The following is a 23,068-nucleotide window of genomic DNA, read 5'->3' on the forward strand; positions in this document are numbered from 1 at the left end:
AATTTCAGCCCATTGGACTGCCACCAGCACCTTGGGGGCCTCCCAAGCTTGCGTATCCTCCATACAGGATCTATGTTTAATGCAACTGCATTTCCTATGTACTACATTCTTTTAGTTGTGAGTCAAATTTGTTAACTTAACAACTGATAACATTTCCGAATTATTTTTTCTGTTGCTGATTAACTGGTCATTTGTCATGCAGGATAAGGATTTCAAATGGTTGCAAGATGAGGCAGAGAAAGAAGAAAGGTGCCGTGAGAGAGAAGAAGCTGAAATGAAGAATCAATTGAAGAGGCAGCAAGAGGAAGCAGAGAAAAATCAACGACGGCGAGAAAAGGAAGAAGCTGAATTGAAGAAGCAAATTGCTATACAAAAGCAGGCTTCAATGATGGAACGTTTTCTTAAAAGTAAAAAGAATAATTCACGTAGCCAGCATGAAAAATCTTCAACAAAAGCAACTTCCTCTGATTCTTCCAGGAAAAACGATGAAATTTTTAATGCTGTTACATTATCTATGGATACGGTCTTATCTTTGAAAGATGGGATGAGTACAGATGAACTTTTTAAGTAAGTCTCAAAAAAAGGATTTTTTTTTTGGGGGGGGGGGGGTGGTGGTTCTGTTCTGTGCTTCAAAAATTTTCTGATCCATACTCTCGAGTTCCCCTGAACTCTGGTTATGCATTGCAGGTCACACCAGAGTTCTTGGCGCCAATTGGGTCACGCTAGTCATTCCAACAGATTGCAGCATTGGGGGATCCGGCGTACGCCTAAGACTGTGTTGGTCAAGGAACTTAAGCTAACTTCTAACAAAGAAGTTGAGTGTGATGATCAGCTAGACAAGCTTGTTAATGGGTGGGAAGAAACAGTCTCTTGTGACAGATCCGGTCATAATAATGCAGATGTTCCTCTAACTGACATCTGGAAACATAATAGAGCCAAGCAACTTTTGCAGTTTGACAAGAGCTTTAGGCCAGCATTTTATGGCATCAGGCCGAAGAGAAGGTAAGCCCCCTTTTTTCTTTCCACCCCGTCCTTTTTGCTTTTTGTTTTTTCCTTTCGATTTGTATTTAGTACAAGAGAGAATTGGTTGTTTTGGAACATTGAACAAAAGATTACTATAAGTTGAGGAAGAAACAGGAAATCGAAGGGGCTGGGGGCCACCATTTGATGGGTGTCATTTGAGAGATTTTGTGTATTGATTGTACGGAGAAAGCAATGTGATAGATTAGGCAGCTAGAATCATAGGCTCTAAGATTTGCTTTAGAAGTTCTCTTAGGTTTGAACTTTGAACCACTGATTGGCGAGTCCCAGATTGTTGCAAGTGCCCCTTTTTTGCTGTCTACCCTTCTGTAGCTTAGATCTCTTTCTCTCTGTTGAATCTCATGCTGATTTGTTGTGCGTTTCAGTCCTGCTGTTGGACCTCGTCACCCTTTTATGAAAGACCCTGGTCTGGACTATGATATTGACAGTGATGAAGAATGGGAAGAGGTATTTATGCTTCCCATTAGCTAAACTGCCAGCAACCACGATGTTGTGCGTTAATGTTCTCCTTGTGCAGGAGGAACCTGGAGAAAGCATCTTGGATTGTGATAATGACGATGAAGAGGAAAGTGTAGAGGAATGGAATCAAACATCTAATGATAAAGATGGAAGTGACAATGGATTCCTTGTACCTGATGGATATCTCTCAGAAAATGAGGTATTTGTGCAATGCTGCTGCTGTTGATTGTTTAGGAATTGCAATAAACCGCTAAAAGCTTTTACTTTGCAGTCAATAATCTAATGTGCTCTAAAATTTGCATCAAAACATCAGCTTATGATTTTTATCTCTTTTTTTCATATTATTTTTTAGGGTCAGCTTCTGCTTTGATAATATTAATACAGCACTTCAAAAACAATTGGAGAATAGGTTTGTGCATATATGAGATAATAAAGTGGTTCCAAGATCACTGATGCAGTTGCACGTGCATGGTTGGCCGGCATGGCTCGATCTGAAAACCTAGACCAAGATGATCCAGATCCAAACCAGGAGGACTCTGGTCCTATAGGGTATTAGGGTTCAGTAGTGGTTAATACTGTGATCTTTTATTTTATTTTATTCTCTTTTATTTTCGAAGTTAGATAGGGTTGGTTAGTTTCCAGTTTGAGTTTGTTGTAATATGGGTTCAGGGGTAGAATAGTCATAAGGGTATTTCTGTCCTTGTACTCATTCTAGAATGTTCTTTTCTTTATTATAAATAAAGATGGCTGTAGTCACTCTGACTTAATCCAGTATTCACAGAATTCCACATGGTATCATAGCAAAAAATATTCCGGGAATATGGGAATTAAAATTTATTCCACTTTTTTTTTTCTTCTATTTCTCTCTTCTCCCTTCCGCCAGCCCTAGCCCTTCTCTCCCTTCCGCCAACCCCTGTAGGGTCTCTCGACCTCTTCAGCCAACACCCGCAGGGTCTCCCACCCTCTTCCGCCACCACCGCCAGCCCCGCAGGGCCTCCCACCCCCTTCTGCCACCACCGCCAGCCACCGCAGGGCCTCCCAGCCTTTTCTGCCACCACCGCCAGCCCCCACAACCTCTCGCCCTTTCTTTTTTTCTCATGGGAGGCTCTCTTCCCTTGCCGTTGCTTTTTTCCCAACCTTGGTGGTGAGTTGACTCCCACCAAGGGTCCTTTTTTTCCCTCCTTATGATCTAATATTGTTGGAACCGCTTCCTCTAAAAGGCCGACCTTGTAGGAAAGGAAGGAAACAATATGTATATCATACAGGAGCTCTAACACGGCGCACTATCCAAAGGGGGACACGGGAAACAATATGTATATCATACAAGAGCTCTAACACGGCAAACTATCCAAAGGGAGACACGGGTGGATAAATAATTTTTTAACACTTGCCCGCTCCCAGGGGGACTTGATACCGTGACCCCTACCTGCTCTGATACCATGTAGAAACCACATCTTCTAAAAGGCCAACCTTGTAGGAAAGGGAGGAAACAATATGTATATCATACAGGAGCTCTAACACGGCAGACTATCCAAAGGGGGATATGGGTGGATAAATAATTTTTTAACAAATTTTTTTTTGGAAGCCTTGTCTTTGGATTTTGCAATTTTCTTCCAGCCAACATGCCTGACATTTCAGAGATCACTTCTGCCTGTTCTGGTTTTGATGGTTCGTCGCACTATGACTTTATTCCGTTTCCGGTGAACACCATTAAGTTAAATGGCAGCAACTATCTTATGTGGTCTCGATCATGTTTGTTTGCTATTGGTTCCCTAGCTTGTCTGGCTATATCACGGGTACTACGATCAGGCCTACCGAAACTGGTTCTGCGCAGGAGCATTGGATGAATTAAATTTCTTGGTCATGTCGTATCTGGTTAATTCCATGGGCCAAGAAATTGTTGGGCGATACCTTCTTCTTGATTCAGCTGCAAAAATATGGAAGACAACCAAAGATACTTATTCCCAGGTTAGGAAGGCTGCCCAATGCTATGAACTACATAAAAAAATCCACTCTACAAAACAGCTGGAGTTGACACTTTCTCAGTATTACAATACCATGTGTACGATGTGGCTATAGTTGGATTTTCAGGGCACCTTCACTGCAACCACTAATGTTGACGCAACGGCCTACCGGAAGTGGGAGGATGGTTTACGAGTCTTTGATTTCTTGGCCTGCTTGAATATTGAGTTTGATCATATCCGGTCGAATATTTTAAATCGCGAACCTCTCCTACCTCTTGAACATACCTATGCGATTCTTTCTGTTGAGGACAGTCGACGTACCACCATGGTTCACCCTGCTACTCAGGAGCGCTCGGCTCTTATTTCTGGTTCACAGTCTTCCCATGGGGGCTCTTCTCAACCTGCCAGTACTGATCGGACATCTGGTGATCGCCCTCCCATCAAATGCGATCACTGTGGGAATGAATGGCATACGCAGGACCGCTGTTGGAAGCTTTATGGTCGCCCAACAGACACTCGCGGGCGTGGGAGGGGTGGTTCCAATCAGTGCAATAGCACCCGTGCTCATCAGGCCACTACTGAGGACCAGCCTGATCCTTCTCTGTCATAAATTATGGCGGGTTTGCAGAATTTACTGGATATGGTGACTCATTTGGACACATCTTCGGTATCTGTATCTCCTTCCATGGCTGCCTCGGCTCTGTCTCTACCTACTACTCACAATACACCTTCATCCACATGTATTTCATTTGGTGGGAATTACACCTCAGTCATGCCCGATTCTTAGGTAATTGACTCAGGGGCAACCGACCATATGGCCGGCTCCTCCTTTTATTCCACATATTTTCCTGTATCTGGTCAGAGTAAGGTTCGTGTTGCTGATGGATCTCTTTCTCCTATCTCGGGAAAGGGATTTGTGCAATGTTCTTCCTCTCTTACCCTTTCATCTGTGTTACATGTTCCGAAGTTCACTACTAATTTGCTTTCCATTAGTAGCATAACTAGGGATTTAAATTGCAAGGTAACATTTTTTCCAACCCATTGTTTATTTCAGGACTTGGCAACGGACAGTACGATTGCATGTGGTAAGGTGGTTGGTGGTCTGTACGTGCTTGACGGTTCACGGGCAGCTTTGACATCTCAGCCTGCATCTTCTGATTTTGATTCTACGCTTTTTGAATTGAATAATTGGCATCATCGTTCTTGCCATCCTCCGATTGGTGTTTTGTCAACTTTATTTCCTAGTTTAGTGAAAAGATGCAATAAACATAATTTTTCTTGTGATGCTTGCACTTTGGCAAGCAAACTAGAAGCATTTTTCCAATTTCTGATAATAGAAGCTTGCATCCTTTTGGTTTGATACATTCTGATGTGTGGGGCCCTTCCCGTTCTGTCTCTAGCTCTGGGTTTTGATTGTTTGTCACTTTTATTGATTGTTTCAGCTGGACGACTTGGGTGTATTTGATGCATAGTAAAAGTGACGTTTTCACATGTTTTACTTTATTTCATAAGATGGTCGAGACATAGTTCGATGCCAAGGTGAAGATTCTCTGGTCAGATAATGGGAAGGAGTATATGGATGGTGCTTTTCAATCATATTTGGACAGCCATAGGATCATTCATTAAACCTCTTATGTTGACACTCCTGCTCAAAATGGGGTGGCTGAACACAAGAACCGACATCTTTTGGAGGTTGCTCATTCTCTTATGTTCACTATGACTGTTCCTCCCCGTTTTTGGGGTGAAGCTGTCCTTACAACCACATATCTTATCAACCGCCTTCCATCCTGTGTTTTGGATGGCCGCTGCCCATTAGATGTGCTCTGTGGGAAATCGACTTTTGTTGTGTTCCCCAAAGTATTTGGCTGTGATGTGTTTGCCAGGAATCACCATGTACATGGCAAGTTTGATCCAAAGGGGCTGCTTTGCATATTTCTTGGTTATTCTACTACCTAGAAGGGGTATAAGTGCTATCATCCTCCTACCCGAAAAGTGTTTGTCACTATTGATGTAGTGTTTTGGGAGTTTGAGGCTTACTTTCAACAGCAGGAACCTCTGTAGGGGGAGATTATAAGTGGTGAAGAGGTTCCGTTGATTGCTCCGCTAGACATTGAGATACCTTTTATAGAGGATGCTTCTGTTGAATTTGAAGATGGAGTTACAAGTCAAGAACAAGAAGTGGGATAGCTACAACAGACAAAGGAAAATGTGTACATTTGGAGAACTGATTTTTCTCTGGACGGCCCTTTGTACAAAGAGACCACCACCACTGATCCTACTCAATCGGCATTTGTTCCTACTCCAAGTCTTGCTCTTAGTCAGATTTCTGGTAAGCCTTCTCTTGATCCCAATCTTGCTTTACCCATTGCTGTTCGAAAATCAAAGAGGAGTTGTACATTGCACCCTATTTCTAACTTTGTGTCATACAACTCTCTAACTCCTGCTCTTTATGCCTTTGTATCTTCTTTATCCTCTGTTTTCATCCCTAACAATTGGCAGGAGGCAATAGCCGAACATAAATGAAAGGATGCGATGAATGAAGAAATGCATGCCCTTGAGAAAAATCAAACCTGGGATTTGGTGAGTCCTCTACTAGGAAAAAGACCCGTTGGTTGTAAATGGGTCTTTGTTGTGAAGCACAAGGCTGATGGCTCAGTAGAAAGATACAAAGCAAGACTTGTTGCCAAAGGGTTTACTCGACTATCAAGAGACCTTTGCTCCTGTAGCAAAGATGAATACTATACGGTTCATTATCTCTTGTGCTGTGAATCAAGGATGGGAACTCTAACAACTTGATGTGAAGAATGCCTTGCATGGAGATTTGGAAGAAGATGTCTACATGGATATACCTCCTGGTTTTACTTCTTTAGAAACTCAGGGAAAGGTGTGTAAGTTGAAAAAGGCCCTAAATGGTCTGAAACAGTCACCAAGGGCATGGTTTGGCCGGTTCCATAAGGTTATGATTGCTTATGGGTATAAGCAGAGCAATGCTGATCACACATTTTTTGTTAAGAAGATAGGACAGCAAGTGATGGTGTTGATTGTCTATGTTGATGACATAGTGATCACAGACAGTGATGCCCAAGACTTATTTGGGCACCGAATTTGAAGTCAAAGACTTGGGCAGATTAAGGTACTTCCTAGGGATTGAGGTTGCCTATTCAGCTAAGGGCATATCTCTCTCTCAAAGGAAATATACCTTGGATTTATTGAAAGAAACAGGGATGCCTGGGTGTAAACCAGTAGATACCCCTCTGGAGCCCAACACACTTTTGAAGAGTAAGGAAGGTGACCCGGTGGACAAAGGCAGTTATCAAAGGTTGGTTGGTCGATTGATCTACCTCTCACATACCCGGCCAGATATCACATTTGCTGTAAGCCTTGTCAGCCAATATATGCATGATCGTCACTCTTCTCACTTGGAAGTAGCATACAGAATTCTCCGTTACCTCCAGTCATCTCCGGGGAAAGGATTCTTGTTCTCTCCACATAGCAATCTCCGGATAGAAGCGTACACTGATGCAGATTGGGCTGGCAGTCCTGATGATAGGAAGTCCACATCTGGGTATTGCACATTTGTTGGAGGAAACCTAACTACTTGGAGAAGCAAAAAGCAAGCTGTTGTGGCTCGATCTAGTGCTGAAGCTGAGTTCTGGGCTATGACGTAGGGTATTTGTGAGCTTCTTTGGCTCAAGGGGCTTCTTCAAGATTTGGGGATGAATGCTGATCTTCCTATGCGGCTCTACTGTGACAGCAAGTCCACAATCAGCATTGCTCACAACCCGGTTCAACATGGTCATACCAAACATGTTGAGATTGACCGACACTTCATCAAAGAGAAGCTAGAACAAGGAATAATTTGTATCCAATTTATTTAGTCTAGTGAACAACTAGCTGATGTCCTTACCAAAGGAATCAGTACTAGTTATTTTTTCCTATAATTAGCAAGTTGGGCATGTTTGATATGTTTGCACCAACTTGAGGGGGAGTGTTGTAATATGGGTTTAGGGGTAGAATAGTCATTAGGGTATTTCTGTCCTTGTACCCATTCCAGAATGTTCTTCTCTTTATTATAAATAAAGATGGTTGGAGTCACTCTGACTTAAGCCAGTATTCACGGAATTCCACAGAGTTGAATTCAGTTTCTGTTAGGATTCTTTCATGTCATATATATTTGAGCAACCAAAGATCACACAGAGATTGGAAGGAATTGATTTGAGTTGTTGCTTGTGGAGCTAAGACTGGCCGTGCATTTCTCCCTCCCCTGTCTTTATTCTTCCTGGTTTGATTATAATGATTTCCATATCAGGTGAGCTTTTCTTAGCTCTCCTTCTCTTATTCTTCTTCCATCTTTCTGTTCTGCCCATCATCCCAAATCCTTTTTTTGAACTGTTGACTATATTAGTATACTGGTATTTCCTGTTGGATGGTATTTGCAGCCCTGTGTATTGATTTTGATCGCACTGATATCTAGTTGGTTTGCCCTGAAACCTTGGGCATTCATAACCCTAGTGATGTAGATCAAGAGAGGTTCCAACACATGTATTCACACCGGAACAAGCCTAAATCCAAGTCTAATGGGTTAAATAAGTAGCCTAATATGTTATATGGGTCATGGACTGGAAATTTAATGATTTCTATTGTAATGGGCCTATTTTGACAGTCCATATATGAGGGATAAGTGGCCCATGAATTTAACTAGTTAATTGTATCTAGTCCTTTAAAGTTGTGAAATCTTGGGGATGCCAATCAGTTAGTTTCATTGTTAGTTGTGAAAAAACTTTAAAATGTAAAATTTCATTAAATATCTTAAAAAGAATTCCAATGTAAGTCTTTGTAAATGTACAAGCCATTAAGTCTAAGAGGAAGTTACGAGGGTCTAGAACCCTCTTAACCTCTCTATAAAAGGAGCTTCCAATAAGCATTTGAAATCAGAATTTAAAAGAAATTGAGTTTATACAATTCTTCTATGAGAAACAGAGCTGCAGTGAGATTCTTTTCCTGGTGAGAGGCTAGGGTGGTTGGTGAGATACTAGCCTAGGGTTGGGGTGAGAGTGAGACTCTTCCAACTCATATTCTTCTAACTTATTTCCTCTATTCTGTCCATGCAATATCAAGTAAGTTTTGAAGTTGTTCAGCTGTTTTATCATTTATTTAAAGGTTATTCGAAGATATTCCCTGCTGTGCATCATTTCTTGTTCAAATCTGAAGTTTCTCTTAATTCTGATCACTTTTGGGTGTTGTGAATTGTGATCCTGTAATCTGGGACTGGTTCTGAAACTTATTATAAGGTTAGATCAATCTCCATTACCTAGAAAACCAGACCTGGTGCTGGTTCCACTTATTCCGCTAGGCTTGGGTTTTCGTATAAGGAGATGCTATCTAAGTATGCTTGATGAAATTGCCTTGCATAGTCATTAACTATTGAAAAGCTTTTGTTTCTTTCATTATAGTTGATTTAAAATGGGTCGACAGCAATGGCATTATCCATATTGTTTTGAAGTATGGTAAGAGGATACAAATTTGAAAAATTAGAAATGTTTAGAATTGATCCAAGGGAAGCTACGAAAGCAATAAACATGGCTACTAAAGTCATGTTTGTTGTATTGCTTCTAAACTCAGCTTTGTTGTAGATTAAGTACCAGATTTAATAAAGATTTGTCATACTTGCTAGAAGCCTAGAAAGGGGTAGAGGAACGTGATACCTATATCATGTTTGATGCATTTACAGTGGGGATTGGAAAGTTTTTGTGGGCAAGCTGCTTGAAGAAATATGAGAGTTTTTCAGAAATTATTAAGTATGAATCACAAAACCAGTGACAGTTTTAGAATAATTAGAGTGTAGGTCATAGGTTATTTTAATGGGATTAAAATTGTTGGTTTGACTCGTGGAACTGCGATTAACTGAGCAAGGTCAAAGGGGGGGGGGGGAGATTGATTTGCTATTATCTTTTAGTGAGTTTGTAGCTGAGTGGGGGGAGAGGGAGACAATAGATGGCAATGGATTTTCTTGATATAATACTTTTAGGAAGTATATACTGGAGAGTCCATTAACCTGAGTTTCTGTTTTTTAAAATTTTTTTGTAGTTGTTTTTGAGTTATGATGGTGAATTATTTGGCTTTGACATGCAGGGAGTGCAACTTGACAGAATGGAGTTTGATATGGTAGATGATGAAGCCATAAGTTCACCAAGTTGTAAGCAAGATTCCGAGAGTGAGGAAGTTAGAGCATTTCTTCGATTGAAGCAATATCTCCATAATTTGACTGAGAATGCACTCCGGAAGAATAAGCCATTAATCATATCAAATTTAATGCATGAGAAGTCGACTTTGTTGGTGACTGAAGGTATCTATGATAGTTCTAAACTTGAAGTTATCTGTTTGCATGCCCTAAGAATGGAGGCTTTCCCTGGAGGCCCACCTATAGAAATTTCAAAGGATAAATTAGGTATAGATGATGATGTTTCCGCGACACAGAGCAAGGTTAGTACTGCACTAACAGGAGATGTGACATTTATAGCAGACACAGACTTGCCAAAATTTGTAAGTTTGATGAACTTTCTTTTGTGAATTCAGAACACCATTTGAGAACTGATAGTAATACTGACTCAGCTTCCAGGTTTCTGCCCTTCAGTCATCATCATGTCGGATCAGCAAGATGGTAGAGTCCTTGCAACAGATTTTCCCAGCTGTCCCAAAGTGTCAATTAAAAAGCGAAGTGTGTGAGATATCAGAGTTTGTGGATAATTGCTGGCAGGTTAGTAAAACAATAGGTTCAATGCTCCATTCTTAGAGTTTCTAGATGAAGATGGCATGCCAAAAATGGTAGGATTCTGGTACAGGTCCTGGTAATACCATGTGGTTTAAATGATTAAATAATACCTTTAGAATGAGAACCAAGTTTAGTACAATGCAAGTTTATATTTTGGACTCAGGGATTGGATTGGCCACTGATGACTTGATACAGTCCTGAGTTAACTTGGCCGGGTTTCAGCCAAATCGGTCCAGACTTGAGCACCCCAGATCTGTTTCAACCAAGTTTTGAGATGGGATCAGTGAGTCAAGGCTGATACTGAGTCAACTTGGCTGATATGGCTTCTGATTGTAACCTTGAAATCTATGGCATAATCGAATTATTAGATTTTGCTCTGGTCCACTGTAATGTAGAGGGTACCTCAAAACTTTTTATGTTTGCTGAAAAACTATCTTGAAATGCAGGTTAAGAAAGAGATTTTGGATAAGCTTGGCACATCAATTTCCCCAGGTATGCCTTAGGTGTTGTCAAGTTGTTTTCTCAATGACCTGGACCTTTTGATTGATGGGTTCGTTATCTTGGTTGGATGGAGCATGGTCATTACTTGTAGCCATAGCATCTAGCCCACTGATCTAGCTGCTTGTGTATGATCAATGTGTAGCAAGAAAGATTATTATTTAATAATATAAAAGCTTAAAGTACCAGTAATGGAGAAAAGAAGAAGAGGAAGAAGAAGAGTTGAAGAGAAGAGATACGAAACCGAGACTTTGGGGGAGCTAAAACAGAGAGTCAATACTTCTATCGAGGACTAGTTTTTTTTTTTTTTTTTTTTTTAAAAAACCCGAATATTACTTGGGACCCAGGCAAGCCCCTAGAATTTTATTAATTATGAAACTAATAAAATAAGAAATACAAAGAGGGGGGGGGGGACATAGCCCACCTTACCCCTGCCCAAAAAGCAATAAGAAGACATAACGCACTCTCAACCGAGATACTAGTACCATCCAACCCAAAAAATAAAAAATAAAAAAATTACATTCCGAAAATTGGGAGACCAGCCTTGTCTTCACGAAGGATCCTACTAAGCTCTTGAGGGACATCTTGGCCAGTTTGAAAAAAAAGAGTTTGAGGTGCGGTAGCAAACCAAGTTAGCTAAGAAATCAGCAGCCCTATTACTTTCCCGAAAGGAAAAGTAAAGGTTTACCCCAAGCGAGTCTACCAGAGCAAGGACATCCTGAAACAAAAACCAACAACTCCAAAGATTACAATGTTTTTGCTTAACAAAATTAACAGTGGAAGCTGAGTCAGAACTAACAGGACAACCATTAAAATCCAACTCTGCTCAAAGCTGAAGAAGACTAGCAGGACTAGCTCTCTCCTTTATATTAACAAGTAACCAGCTCTTAGTCGGAATCCTATATAAGAGCCTAAGTCTAATTACAATAGAAAAGAATAACTACCTAAGTCTACTTACAAAGTTACAATAGAAAAGAATGACTTCCTAAGTCTAATTACAATAGAAAAGAATAACTACCTAAGTCTAATACAATAGAAAACAATAACTATCTAAGTCTAATTACAATAGGAAATAACTAAACAAACAATAACTAACTAATTACAACTCAGCCACTAAATATAATCCCACGGTACTCTATCCCATGGAACACAAGTGCAATGCACATGTGATCGAAGTATTCCTTTGTAACTTCAAGGAAAATTTTATAGGACAGTTATACGACCATGATGTATGATGCAGAATGTTGGGCAGTAAAGAAGCATCATGTAGATAAATTCAGTGTAGCGGAGATGAGGACGTTGAGATGGATGTGTGGCAAATTAGGAAAGATAAAGTAAGGAATGATCATATTAGTGCTGATTTGGGAGTAGCTCCGATACATGATAAGCTATGACAAAGTCGTTTGAGGTGGCATGGCCATGTTTAACTGAGGCCTTTGGATGTTCTAGTACGGAGTGGTGATTTGATTCAGATTGAAGGAACTAAAAGAGCAAGGGGAAGACCTAAAATGACCCTAAGAGAAGTGAGGAAAGACATGCATAGTTTAGTTTAGGCCTTGTATCAAGTATGACCTCAAATAGAGCTGATTGGAGGGTAATGATCCATGTAGTTGACCCCATTTAGTTGGGATAAGGCTGAGTTGTTTTTTTTATATCCAGTTTGGAACAACCACTAAGAAAAGCAGGTCAGAACAATGCATTAGTGCACATATCACCAAGTTGATCACCTGAGTTGACAAATGCAGTCAAAATCAGCTTTTGCGTAGCTACATTCCTCACAAAATGATAGTCAACCTCAATATGCTTAGTCCTCTTATGGAAATCCGGATTACTTGTAATATAAATCGCTACTTGATTATCACAACACATCTTCATGGGTTTAGGAACTGAGAACCCCAATTCTTGAATGAGAGACTTCAATCACATCAATTCGGTTGCAATATGTGCCATATCTCTATACTCAGCCTTGGCATTCCACTGAGTCACAGTAGTCTGCTTCTTGCTCTTCAAAGTCATAAGATTAATCCAATAAATGTACAATATCCAGTAGTAGACCTGCGATCGTTGGAGCACTAGCCAAATCAGCATCAGAATAAACCACAATATCAGTGTGATCACGACGTTGATAAACAAGATCTTTCCTAGGAGCATGGTTTTAAGTATCTTAATGTATCCACCGATACTAATCGATACGTATCTTATTTATAGGGTACTGATACAATACTATACGATATGTCATACAATACCTAAAAAAGGTATTAACTGTATCGGGTCGATACGGGACCCAATATGGCTGATACTTATTGATGCACTTGATACATCTCTTATAAACTATAATTCGATTAATGATTCAAAACACTTACCAAGAGCTCTTAGAAAGCATTATAATCAATTTTGTTTTGGCAAAATCAACCTGATTTATTGTTTTTATTACTACAAGTAAGAAACTTCATCCTTTATACATAATCAATTGAATGCACTTGTCTTGTCGTACTTTGTTCTCTTTATACGTGATATATTCTATATATTACTTATTTATAGTGTTTTATGCTTTCAACACTGCATTTGGCATATATCCTTAATAGTTCCATGTGTATCTTTAGTGTGTCTTGCGTCTCTCCGATATATCGCGAAATATTGAACCATGCCTCAAAATGGGATCTAGTGTTCCTTACCAATGGGGCAATAATGCCTTAGAACTTTGAAGTAATCTGCTGGTTGGATATATGGACAGATCTAATACACAGCCAAAAATCTTTTGCATGTGGAATATATGGAGGACACCCTAGTTTATTTCCTTGTAATCAAACTAGGGTTTCATGAATCAGGTATGGCAGCATAGGTTGCTGCTAACCAAAGATGAAGCTCCTTTTTGAACAATCAAACCAAAAATTGAATAAGAGAGAGGGTGAGACTAACAAAGCTCTGATATCATGTAATAATATCAAAGGTTAAAGTAACAGTAATGAAGAGAAGAAGAGTTGAAGAGAAGAGAGATGAAACCGAGACTTCGGGGGAACTAGAACACTATAGAGCCAATACTTCACCTAAGCATAATTACAGTAGGAAATAACTAAAGAGACAATAACTAACTAATTACAACTCAGGTACTAAATATAATCCCACGGTACACTGTCCCATGGAACACAACCACGATACACACTTAACAACTACATTGGTTATTTTACTGTTGCTGAATTGCATCATATTTGATTGGGTTCTTTGCTGTTGCAGAGAAGAGTAGCGGAAAGCCAAAAGGGATTGCTAGATTTTTCTCAAAAAGATGTCTGCCTCCTGATAGTGAAACCATCAATGCGAATGAATCCTCTCCTCAATCATGCCGTAAAGCAGAGACTAATCATAGTCTGCAACAGAGTACAAGAAACCTTTTATAGGACTCGAACATTTTATGATACATGTATGATAGGTATACTTGTAATGCATCATATATCTTCCTTTTGTGGTCATGTTTAGGTCGAGGTCCGAAGAAGTTACCTATGTACAGCTACTTCATGTATATGTTGTTATCTCATGTATGGCTGCAGTTGTTACTGAGTAGAATATTTCAGTTGGATAGTTTAAAGAACATGTTATACTGAGTAGAATATTTCAGTTGGATAGTTTAAGAACATGTATTAGTTTTGTTAGCCAGTGAGATGATCCTGCCTGTCCATCAATAAAACTAGTGAATCAGAGCATGATCAATGAAAGGGGAATGGTTTATTGTCACTTGATTTTTCCACCTTTTTTGTGCTTCTGTTATTTTGGAGAACTTCTGTACCAACCATTTCTGTGTTTCAAGAGGTAGATGCAACATTTGGAAGGGATGGCATTGTTTCCATGAGATAATGACACTGTTTGAAGCCCTTCGGCCTATGGTCTCTTTCACTTTCAGGGAAGGCAACAGAGCGGCTGATTGGTTAGCCAATTATGCCTGTGATGCAACATCAAGTATAACTTTTAGTTCTTGGGCTGACATTCCACAGGGATTAAAGATAATTGTTAGGGAAGAAGTTTTGGGTTTACCAGTTCTATGTACATAGATTCTTTTTTTTTTTGGGGTCAAAGGAAAATTTGTGCAGGTTATTTTTGAGGAGAGAGATTCTTTTGTATCCTGGGTTGGGGTAAGGCGGGTTATGTCCCCCCTTGTAATTCTTGACCAGATATGATTTGATTTTTAATAAAATGTCAAGGGCTGTCCCGGGTCCCAGATATATTAAAAAAAAAAAAAAAAAAAAACTGCTCTATGGTATAACTGGAAGAGAAAAAATGTCTTTCTGCCATTACAAAAGAATATAAAAACATATGGATTGCACATTAAAAGTTATTTGTAATAACTTTTATCTTCATAAAAGAAGGTAAATAACAATGATGGATACAATCAAAAGCTATATCAATATGAATGTTGTAATATCATACATTAAATATTGGGGTCAATTGTCCTTGGATGGTTGATAACGAAATTCATGTTGTAGAGCTCTACCATGAACACAAGGATTTATAAACTCATCATGCTTGTGGCTGTCAATCTACATGAATGATTTTGGGTGATCTTCATTTGCAAGACATTAATAAAACTACCGTTCGTAGTTGTGTTTTGTGTGAGTCATTTTTAAGACCATCTGGACTTGTGCCATACATGTCTCATTGCGTAACCAATTGGTTTGCAATGTGTTTCCTAAGAATATCCATCTCTCTTACCTTATCAAGTTGGCTGCTACTATTAGGTTCTACATCTGATGTGGTATCATCATCAGGCGGTTCCTTTGTCAAGTATTCAACTCCATACCACGTAAAATTCTCGTCATGTCGTTTATCTCAAATGAAGTTGTGAAGGGCACAATAAGTGATGACGATGTAACTTTGAGTCCTAAGTGAAAAAGAATGCATTTTGCTCAATTTAGGAAAATGTTTTTTCTACATCCCAAAGCTCTGTTCTGTAACATTCCTTACAAATGAGTGGTTGTTATAGAATAGTTCCACAGTGGTCTTTGCTTGTCTACCCCTGCTTCAACAATCTTGTAGATGATACTGTTGTCCCTTAAATGGTTTAAAAAAACTAGTTGTAAATGGATATTTAGAGTCCCACAACGTAATAATTGCTTAACATATATTATTGAAATGATAAATCAATTACACATATTAACTTTTTTGTAACAAGTGAAAAAGCTAGATATTATAACTTTGTTTACTTGGATAACTGGAGGAGGTTGAGGAAAGTGTGAAGTTGGATCTGCAAGTGCCATTGCAAATAATTGACAATCATTTGCGGAGCCCTCCTAATTGCTATTCACAAATGTGAATTTCATATCAACAAGTACTGAGGCACTAATATGAGTGCTACCGATAGCAAAGTGGATACTTTTTCGGATTATCAGCAATCTCTAGCTAGGTTGATATGAGCAAATGATGGAGGTTTTATATTCTCTTCTCCTAGCTTAAGGAAAGCCCTCAAAACTCTATTAAAGAATTTATCAATAGTCTCTTGCAATGTTGAAAATGTTCTATTATCTCTTTGAATTGCTCGTTATGACCAATTATAATTATAAACACTGCAAACTGCTCATCAACTCTAACAAATCGACTATCTTTCAACTACCCACACTCTCACGTTAAGGTACAGAGGTTGAGGACATGTTCCATTTTGTGTTGTTTATAACACATATCTACATGTGCATACAAGTCCTCACGTATCATTTTGGTTCTATCAACGCACTATCTTGAATATGCTTTCTAGTTTCTTGTGTACAACGAATCATGTGCATATAGTAGTAGAGTCATACACATTGCTATATCTTCTTCAGTATTTTCTCTATCAATCTAATCCATGTACGCCCACTAGACATATAAACGTTATGATCCATTCCTAGAGCATCATTAAATCAATAAATTATAAGAAGGGGAATATGTAAACATTTATATAGAAGTGATCTGTCAAGCATTCTAAGATGTATTGTCTTCCGATGTGGGGGATATAAAATGAATTCGTCTACATCATTGATGGTCTCAAACACTTCTACGACCCTAGCAAAGCTGTTGTAATGCTGATTACCAGATTGGGTTGAATTGTAAGACATACTAGCTTGCCTCTCCAACCTTGATATACTGAGTCTTGAATGGCCTTATAGGCCATTGTGAAATCAAAGTTTTTGCTCCTCTTTGTGACCATCATTATTCTTGACAAACAAGGTTAGGGTTCCCCAGGGCGAAACAGTTAGCCGTACGAAACTCTTATCCACTAACTCTTGCAAGTGCTCTTTCAATTCCTTTAGGTTCCATTTGATCTAGAGCTTTAGATATTGATTTCGTGCATGGCAGGTATAAGTTCTATGGCAAATTCCACCTCTCGGTTTGGAGGTAGACCTATCAAATCATCCGGAAACACATCCGGGAAATCTCTTACTATAGGCACATCAGTTAGAACTAACTCCTTTGTGTCGGTGTCAACTACAACGGCTAAATACCCTTGACAACCCTAGCCTTAACAACTTCTTGGCTTGGACGACCAAAATCAACTTCGAAGGCAGTGCACCTACCCTAGATCCAGAAAATATAAACTTCTACTCTCCCATAGGTCTAAACACTACCATCTTCTCAAAACAATGCACACTAGCATGATAAACCGCCAACTAGCCCATTCCCAAAATAACATCAAAATCTTTCATGTTCAATAATATCAATTAAGTTAGCTATTAACTTTCTACCCTCAACATTCACTACACAGGATTCACACACCATAATTGGAGGCACCCTTCTCTATGGTCCTTCCCACAATTGGGGCAGCTTGCATTCCCTTGTGGTTTTCGGTTTGAGTACCTTCTCCCTTGATTCCTTGATGCTGCTCCCTTGAAGTTGTTCGGCTAAAATCTCCTGCATGTTGGTCTTCCTCCACTATTTTGGTGGAGTCCCTCTCAACAACCTCATAAAATAGTTGTAGAGTGATCACCGTCTTCTGGGATCTCAGGCCTCAGCCCTTGCTCAAAATGTCGAGCGCTCATATCGTCAATACTTACTAGGCTAGCCCTTCACTTTCTGGCATGGTAGGGTTCACAGAAGGCACCTCAGGCTAACTCCTGGTCTTTTGTTTTTGTGTGCCATTCTATTTAGTTACCAAAGACAGGAGTACAATCATATTTTCATTCATCTCGATCTAGAGCTAGCAGTTTTATAATCATAACACAGTTCATCTCATTCAACAACCATCTCTTATTCTGTTATCAATCCTATGCCATCAGATCACTAGTCTACAAAAACCTATTCATCTCTTTGTTCCGATACCAAGACTATAACGACCCCCAATCTCAACAGCACGAAGCCAAACCTGATCGGGACTGTACAAGGAAACCATATCCTATTACTATCATATTGGCAACGAATTGAAGGCCAGGTCGTGATATTGCACAACCAACGATACACGAGCGGAAGTCTTAGAAGGAAATACTATTGTAACCATTTCAAATCATATAATCAGAATTCCTCATTTTTTCACTTTGGTGGATCAGATGGCACAAAACTGCATAAATCATATAACAATCCAACATTTACATTCTATCAAATTCTTAAACCTTTAACTTTGCAACTCAGCAACCTTAACAAACCAAATCAGATCCATACGTATGAGTGCTTGCCCTAATCTCTTTTGATTACAAATGATGTACTAACCTTCATCCTAAACTAGTTTAACCACTTATTACTAACTAACTCAATTGTAATCATAGTCAAATACAATTCATTTTTAATGTGCAATGTGGCTAAACAAGGTAATGTCACTAACCTAAACCATGCAATAGATGGCAATCAAACAATAAACCACTTGGCCCAACTAAATAGTACCAACACACATATCTCATTAATTTCCACTAACATTGTAATCACTAGGATTAAGCTAACCAAATGCAACCCAACCATTAACTCCACCCTATGAGTCCTCCTAAAATTCCACTATCCATCTCATCTAACTAGTAAAATCCTCACCTAAATTATCAATTAAATGACTTATGTGGCTAATAAATCAATACACAAATAAAACCAACAATAAATTAATCTATAGCATAACAAAATAATAATATAAGTCGAACAACACCAAAATATTAATATTACAATACCGAATAATTAATTCGATATTTAAATAGTACGAACATATTATCTAATAAAATTAAAGTATAATATTACTCAAACAATTATAAACAACTCTAAATCATGGAAATACATGTATAATTATGTACTTACCTTGTATAACATTATCTCAATGTCAACTTCTGTCGAAGTCCCGCTATGTACCTGCTAGTATAAAAAATAAAATAAAATAAATATTAGCACAAAAATGTGGGCTATTCCATCCTCCCCTCTTTATAAGAATTCCATTTTCGAAATTAAGCATACCTTAATTATTGAATAAATGAGGGTATTTAGCCTGCATATCAGTTCCAAGCCCCATGATGCCTTTTGAATCGCATGTTTCTCCATAGTACTTTCACAATTGGTATGACTCGATTCTGAATTACTTCCTCTATGTGATCCAAAATCTCCATAAGTTCCTACTCGTATGAAAGATCTAATTATTTTACATCAAATGGTTCATAATTTAAAACATGTGAAAGATCTATTGCATACTTCTTAAGCATCGAGACGTGAAACACATTATGTATATTGGACAACTCTAGGGGTAATGCAAGTCTACAGTCGATCTGTCTAACTCTTTCAAGTACTTCAAACGGCCCCACGTACCTAGGGTTTAGTTTGCTTTTCTTCCCAAATCTCATTATCCCTTTCATTGGTGCCACTTGCAAAAGACACTTTATCGCTTACTTCGCTACTAGCATTTGTGTCTGTGTCATTGCCAACTTTTCACAAATTTCCTGTATAATTTTTTTGCCCTAATTTTTTACATTCACCAACTTCATTCTAACCGATAGGAGATCTGTACTTCTGACCATATAACGCCTCATATGGAGACTTTTTAAATGTGGATTGATAGCTCTTATTATAGGCAAATTTTATTAAAGACAAATGCTCACTCCAACTTCCTTTGAAGTCTAAACTGCACACTCTCAACATATCCTCGAGGATTTGGATGGTTCTCTTTTTTTGACCATCAGTCTGTGGATGAAATGTTGTACTGAAATGCAGCCGTGTACCCAAGGTTTTTTGTAAACTATGCCATAAGTGTGATGTAAACCTTGGATCTTGGTCTAACACAATGGAAACTAGCACTCCGTGCAGCTTGAAAATTTCATCAATATACAGTGTTGCTTGTTTTTTCATCGAATAATTTAGGGTAAATTACATGACACCCCCTGTACTTTTCCCCATACTCAACTCACCCCATCTTATTTGAAAATTCACTTCTGTCTCCCTCTACAGTAACTGTGTTAACTTAAAACAAACCAAAAAGTTAAATGACAAATTTAACCTCAACCCATTCCTTTGTATAAACCAATTAATTTAAACAAATCAAACAAATGAAAATTGCATTTTACCATTGGAGCTACAACCGCAAATAGAGCTGCTCTGCTAAGGCATTCGCATCCTCTTAAATGGGCCCCCCTGTACTAGCCCTGCTATGGTAAGACCTATTCTCTCTCTATTCTCTCCTTCTCCCCTTCTCTCTATTCTGCTACTATAATACTTATTCCTCTCTATATTCTCTCATTCTTCTCCCATTATTCTATCTATTCTGCTACTGTATGACCTATTCATCTCTCTATTATGTGCATTAATCCCCTTATGCTCAATGCAACTGCCCTGCCCCCTTTTTTGTGCATTAATCCCCTTATGCTCAATAAAAAACACCAAAAAGAGTAACTCTGGTTCTAGAAGATATTAATTATCATGCCCCTTTTATGTACATTAATTCCCTTATGCCTATGATAATATAGAAGATATTAACTCTAGTTCCATAGAAAATCTTGAAAATATTCTAGTAGTGTTGGACCTCAATCAACACACCCACACCCAAATACAACAAAACACTTCTGCTCTTTTCCACTTCAAATACACACCTTTGCATCCTCACACACAAACACGTAAATACACACTGCACTGTCACATGGACAACAACACACCCACGCACAAGAACACAAAAACTCACACTCACACACATAAATACACACCACACTGCCACATGGATAGCAACATGCCCACACACAAGAACACACAGATTCACACACACACACACACACACATATATAAATACACACTATATTTCCACATGGACAACAAAAAATCCACACAGATTCATGCACACACACACATATAAATAAATACACATACTTTCAAGATTTTCTATGTGTACCTAATGATAATATAGAAGGTACCTATCCTACCCCCCTGCAATTTCTCTTCACCACTAAAAAAACAATAAACCCACTTATAAAAGCCCCAAATACAATAAACCCCAGAACCAAACTTAGAGGAGTTTCTGGCCTAGCCCTATTGGTCATGTTGGCAGGTTTATGGTGGGAAATGTGGAATGGTCAGTCTTGTGTAGTAAAATCAAGTGGCAAGATTTAAGGTTTATCATATTACTTGTTGTTCTTATATTTGTCAATGTAATTTATACCCTATTTACATATGCACATGTTTCTATTGTAGATAAACAATGTCATCAGCAAAAGTAAATGACAACTATAACCAAGGTGTTTTGAAGTATGCGACTCGAATTTGTAACTGTAGCAAAAGAGTAGCAGGGAGAATATCAGTCTCAACGAAATAAGAACAGACTATACTACTGCTGTCAAGATGCACCATCAACAAGATGTGGATACTTCTCATGGTGTGACCCTATGGGTGCACCAAGAGGAGTGTCTTTGAGTAGAGATAATTCCCAGACAGTTGTAGCTGAACCTAGTACAAAATTGTAGCAGATGAATGAAGAGATCCGAAGTTTGAGGAATATTATGATTAATAAGATGGAGAAGTCAGATACAAGAGTAGATCTTTTGGGTTATTTTGTACTAACTTTGTTTATTTTGGTAATAGCAATGTTGATTATAAGAAAATGACATTTGAGTTATTTTGCACTTGATTTGATTGTTTTGATAGTTGTAGTGTTGATTGTAAGAAAATGACAATTGGGTTATTTTGTACTTGGTTAGGTGATGTTATCAATGAAATTATGTTTTCATAGGGTTATGCTTACAAGCAATCTCATAGTTACTTAAAAACTCCACTAACTGGAAGCATCTCCCTGGAACATCACATTTAACTTGAAAAATTATATATCTAGGAAGCAACAATCTGGATTTTAACCTAGGTAAAAGAGAAGGCATATCAAAGAATGCATTATATTCAACCTGGATTTTAATTATTTTTCATCTATTACTATCAACCACAATACGTTCATACTGAAACCAAATTGTTGTCCATCAAATACTTCCAAACACAATTCAAATATTCATCTAATTAGTACATTCATATTCAAACCAAATGGAATCAAATCCTAGGTGATCCATTCTTATCTAATCTTATCCAAGACCAGCTTTTGCTCCTCTACCACCAGCTCTTGGTTCTCTGCCAACAACTCTTGCTCCTCTGCCACCATCTCCTGCTCCTGCACCTGTCCTTGTCTTTCTCCTTGATAGCTTCTCAACCATTTGTGTTCTTTTCAGTGATTGTGTAGTGAATTGATTGGATGCAGAAACTTGAGGCCTGGTGAGTCTCTGGGAGTTATTTGTGTCATCAATTCTCGTTCTCTATACAAGTTAAAAAACAACAAAAATAAAACCTGCTCAAAATGAAGTTATATGAAGTTATTTATAAGATGTTGTGTTGAAAATAATACCTTCATACTCTTCTCTTTGACTGCAACACCCTTACATGTCCTATTATGCCCCACTTCTTTACATACATCACACCTAACATAATTATTCCTCCTTCTAAAATCCGAAGGGTCTGATTCACCTGGTTCCCTCCTCCGATTTTTCCTTGGTCTACTTGGTTGCCTCTTCAATGGTGGAGGTTTCATCACATCATTACCAAACATAACTTCTAAATGCTCCAGACTAGATAGTGGGTGAATAATCTCACTGTGTGCCAATTTGTATCTCTCAACAGAATAAAATGAGTCGCAATATTCTTCAATATTATCCCCATATATGTAACTGTTGCTGCTACATGTTTACAGGGGATTTCTGTAGCTTCCTGAACTTTATAAGAATAAGTCTTGTTTCTTAAATTTATTTCAAATTTTGATATCCCTTCTATGACTTTAAACTCATCATTTAATGCTGGAATAGGCTTACAGCATCTTGCTTCTTGAATAATTAAATGGAGCTTCTTTTGAATAGTAGGTGTCACCCTTCTTTCCATTGCGAGTGCCTTTGAATGCCTTTTG

General features: G+C 38.5%; 2 protein-coding genes across 2 annotated transcripts; both read left to right on the plus strand.

Annotated features, from left to right (window-relative positions):
• Positions 1-72: 72 nt before the first annotated feature.
• On the plus strand, positions 73-10,052 carry LOC122655254 (chromatin assembly factor 1 subunit FAS1-like). Its single transcript, XM_043849462.1, has 7 exons — positions 73-117; positions 203-567; positions 688-1,002; positions 1,407-1,488; positions 1,559-1,699; positions 9,597-9,947; positions 10,041-10,052. The coding sequence occupies exons 1-7, from the start codon at positions 73-75 to the stop codon at positions 10,050-10,052; spliced, it is 1,311 nt and encodes a 436-aa protein (XP_043705397.1).
• A 37-nt stretch (positions 10,053-10,089) lies between these two features.
• Positions 10,090-14,129, plus strand: LOC122655255 (chromatin assembly factor 1 subunit FSM-like). Its single transcript, XM_043849463.1, has 3 exons — positions 10,090-10,221; positions 10,683-10,728; positions 13,969-14,129. Exons 1-3 carry the CDS (start codon positions 10,123-10,125, stop codon positions 14,127-14,129), a joined length of 306 nt encoding a protein of 101 aa, XP_043705398.1. The 5' UTR covers positions 10,090-10,122.
• Positions 14,130-23,068: the final 8,939 nt, after the last annotated feature.

Source organism: Telopea speciosissima, chromosome 3 (genome assembly GCF_018873765.1).
Source record: "Telopea speciosissima isolate NSW1024214 ecotype Mountain lineage chromosome 3, Tspe_v1, whole genome shotgun sequence".
NCBI classification, from domain to species: Eukaryota; Viridiplantae; Streptophyta; class Magnoliopsida; order Proteales; family Proteaceae; genus Telopea; species Telopea speciosissima.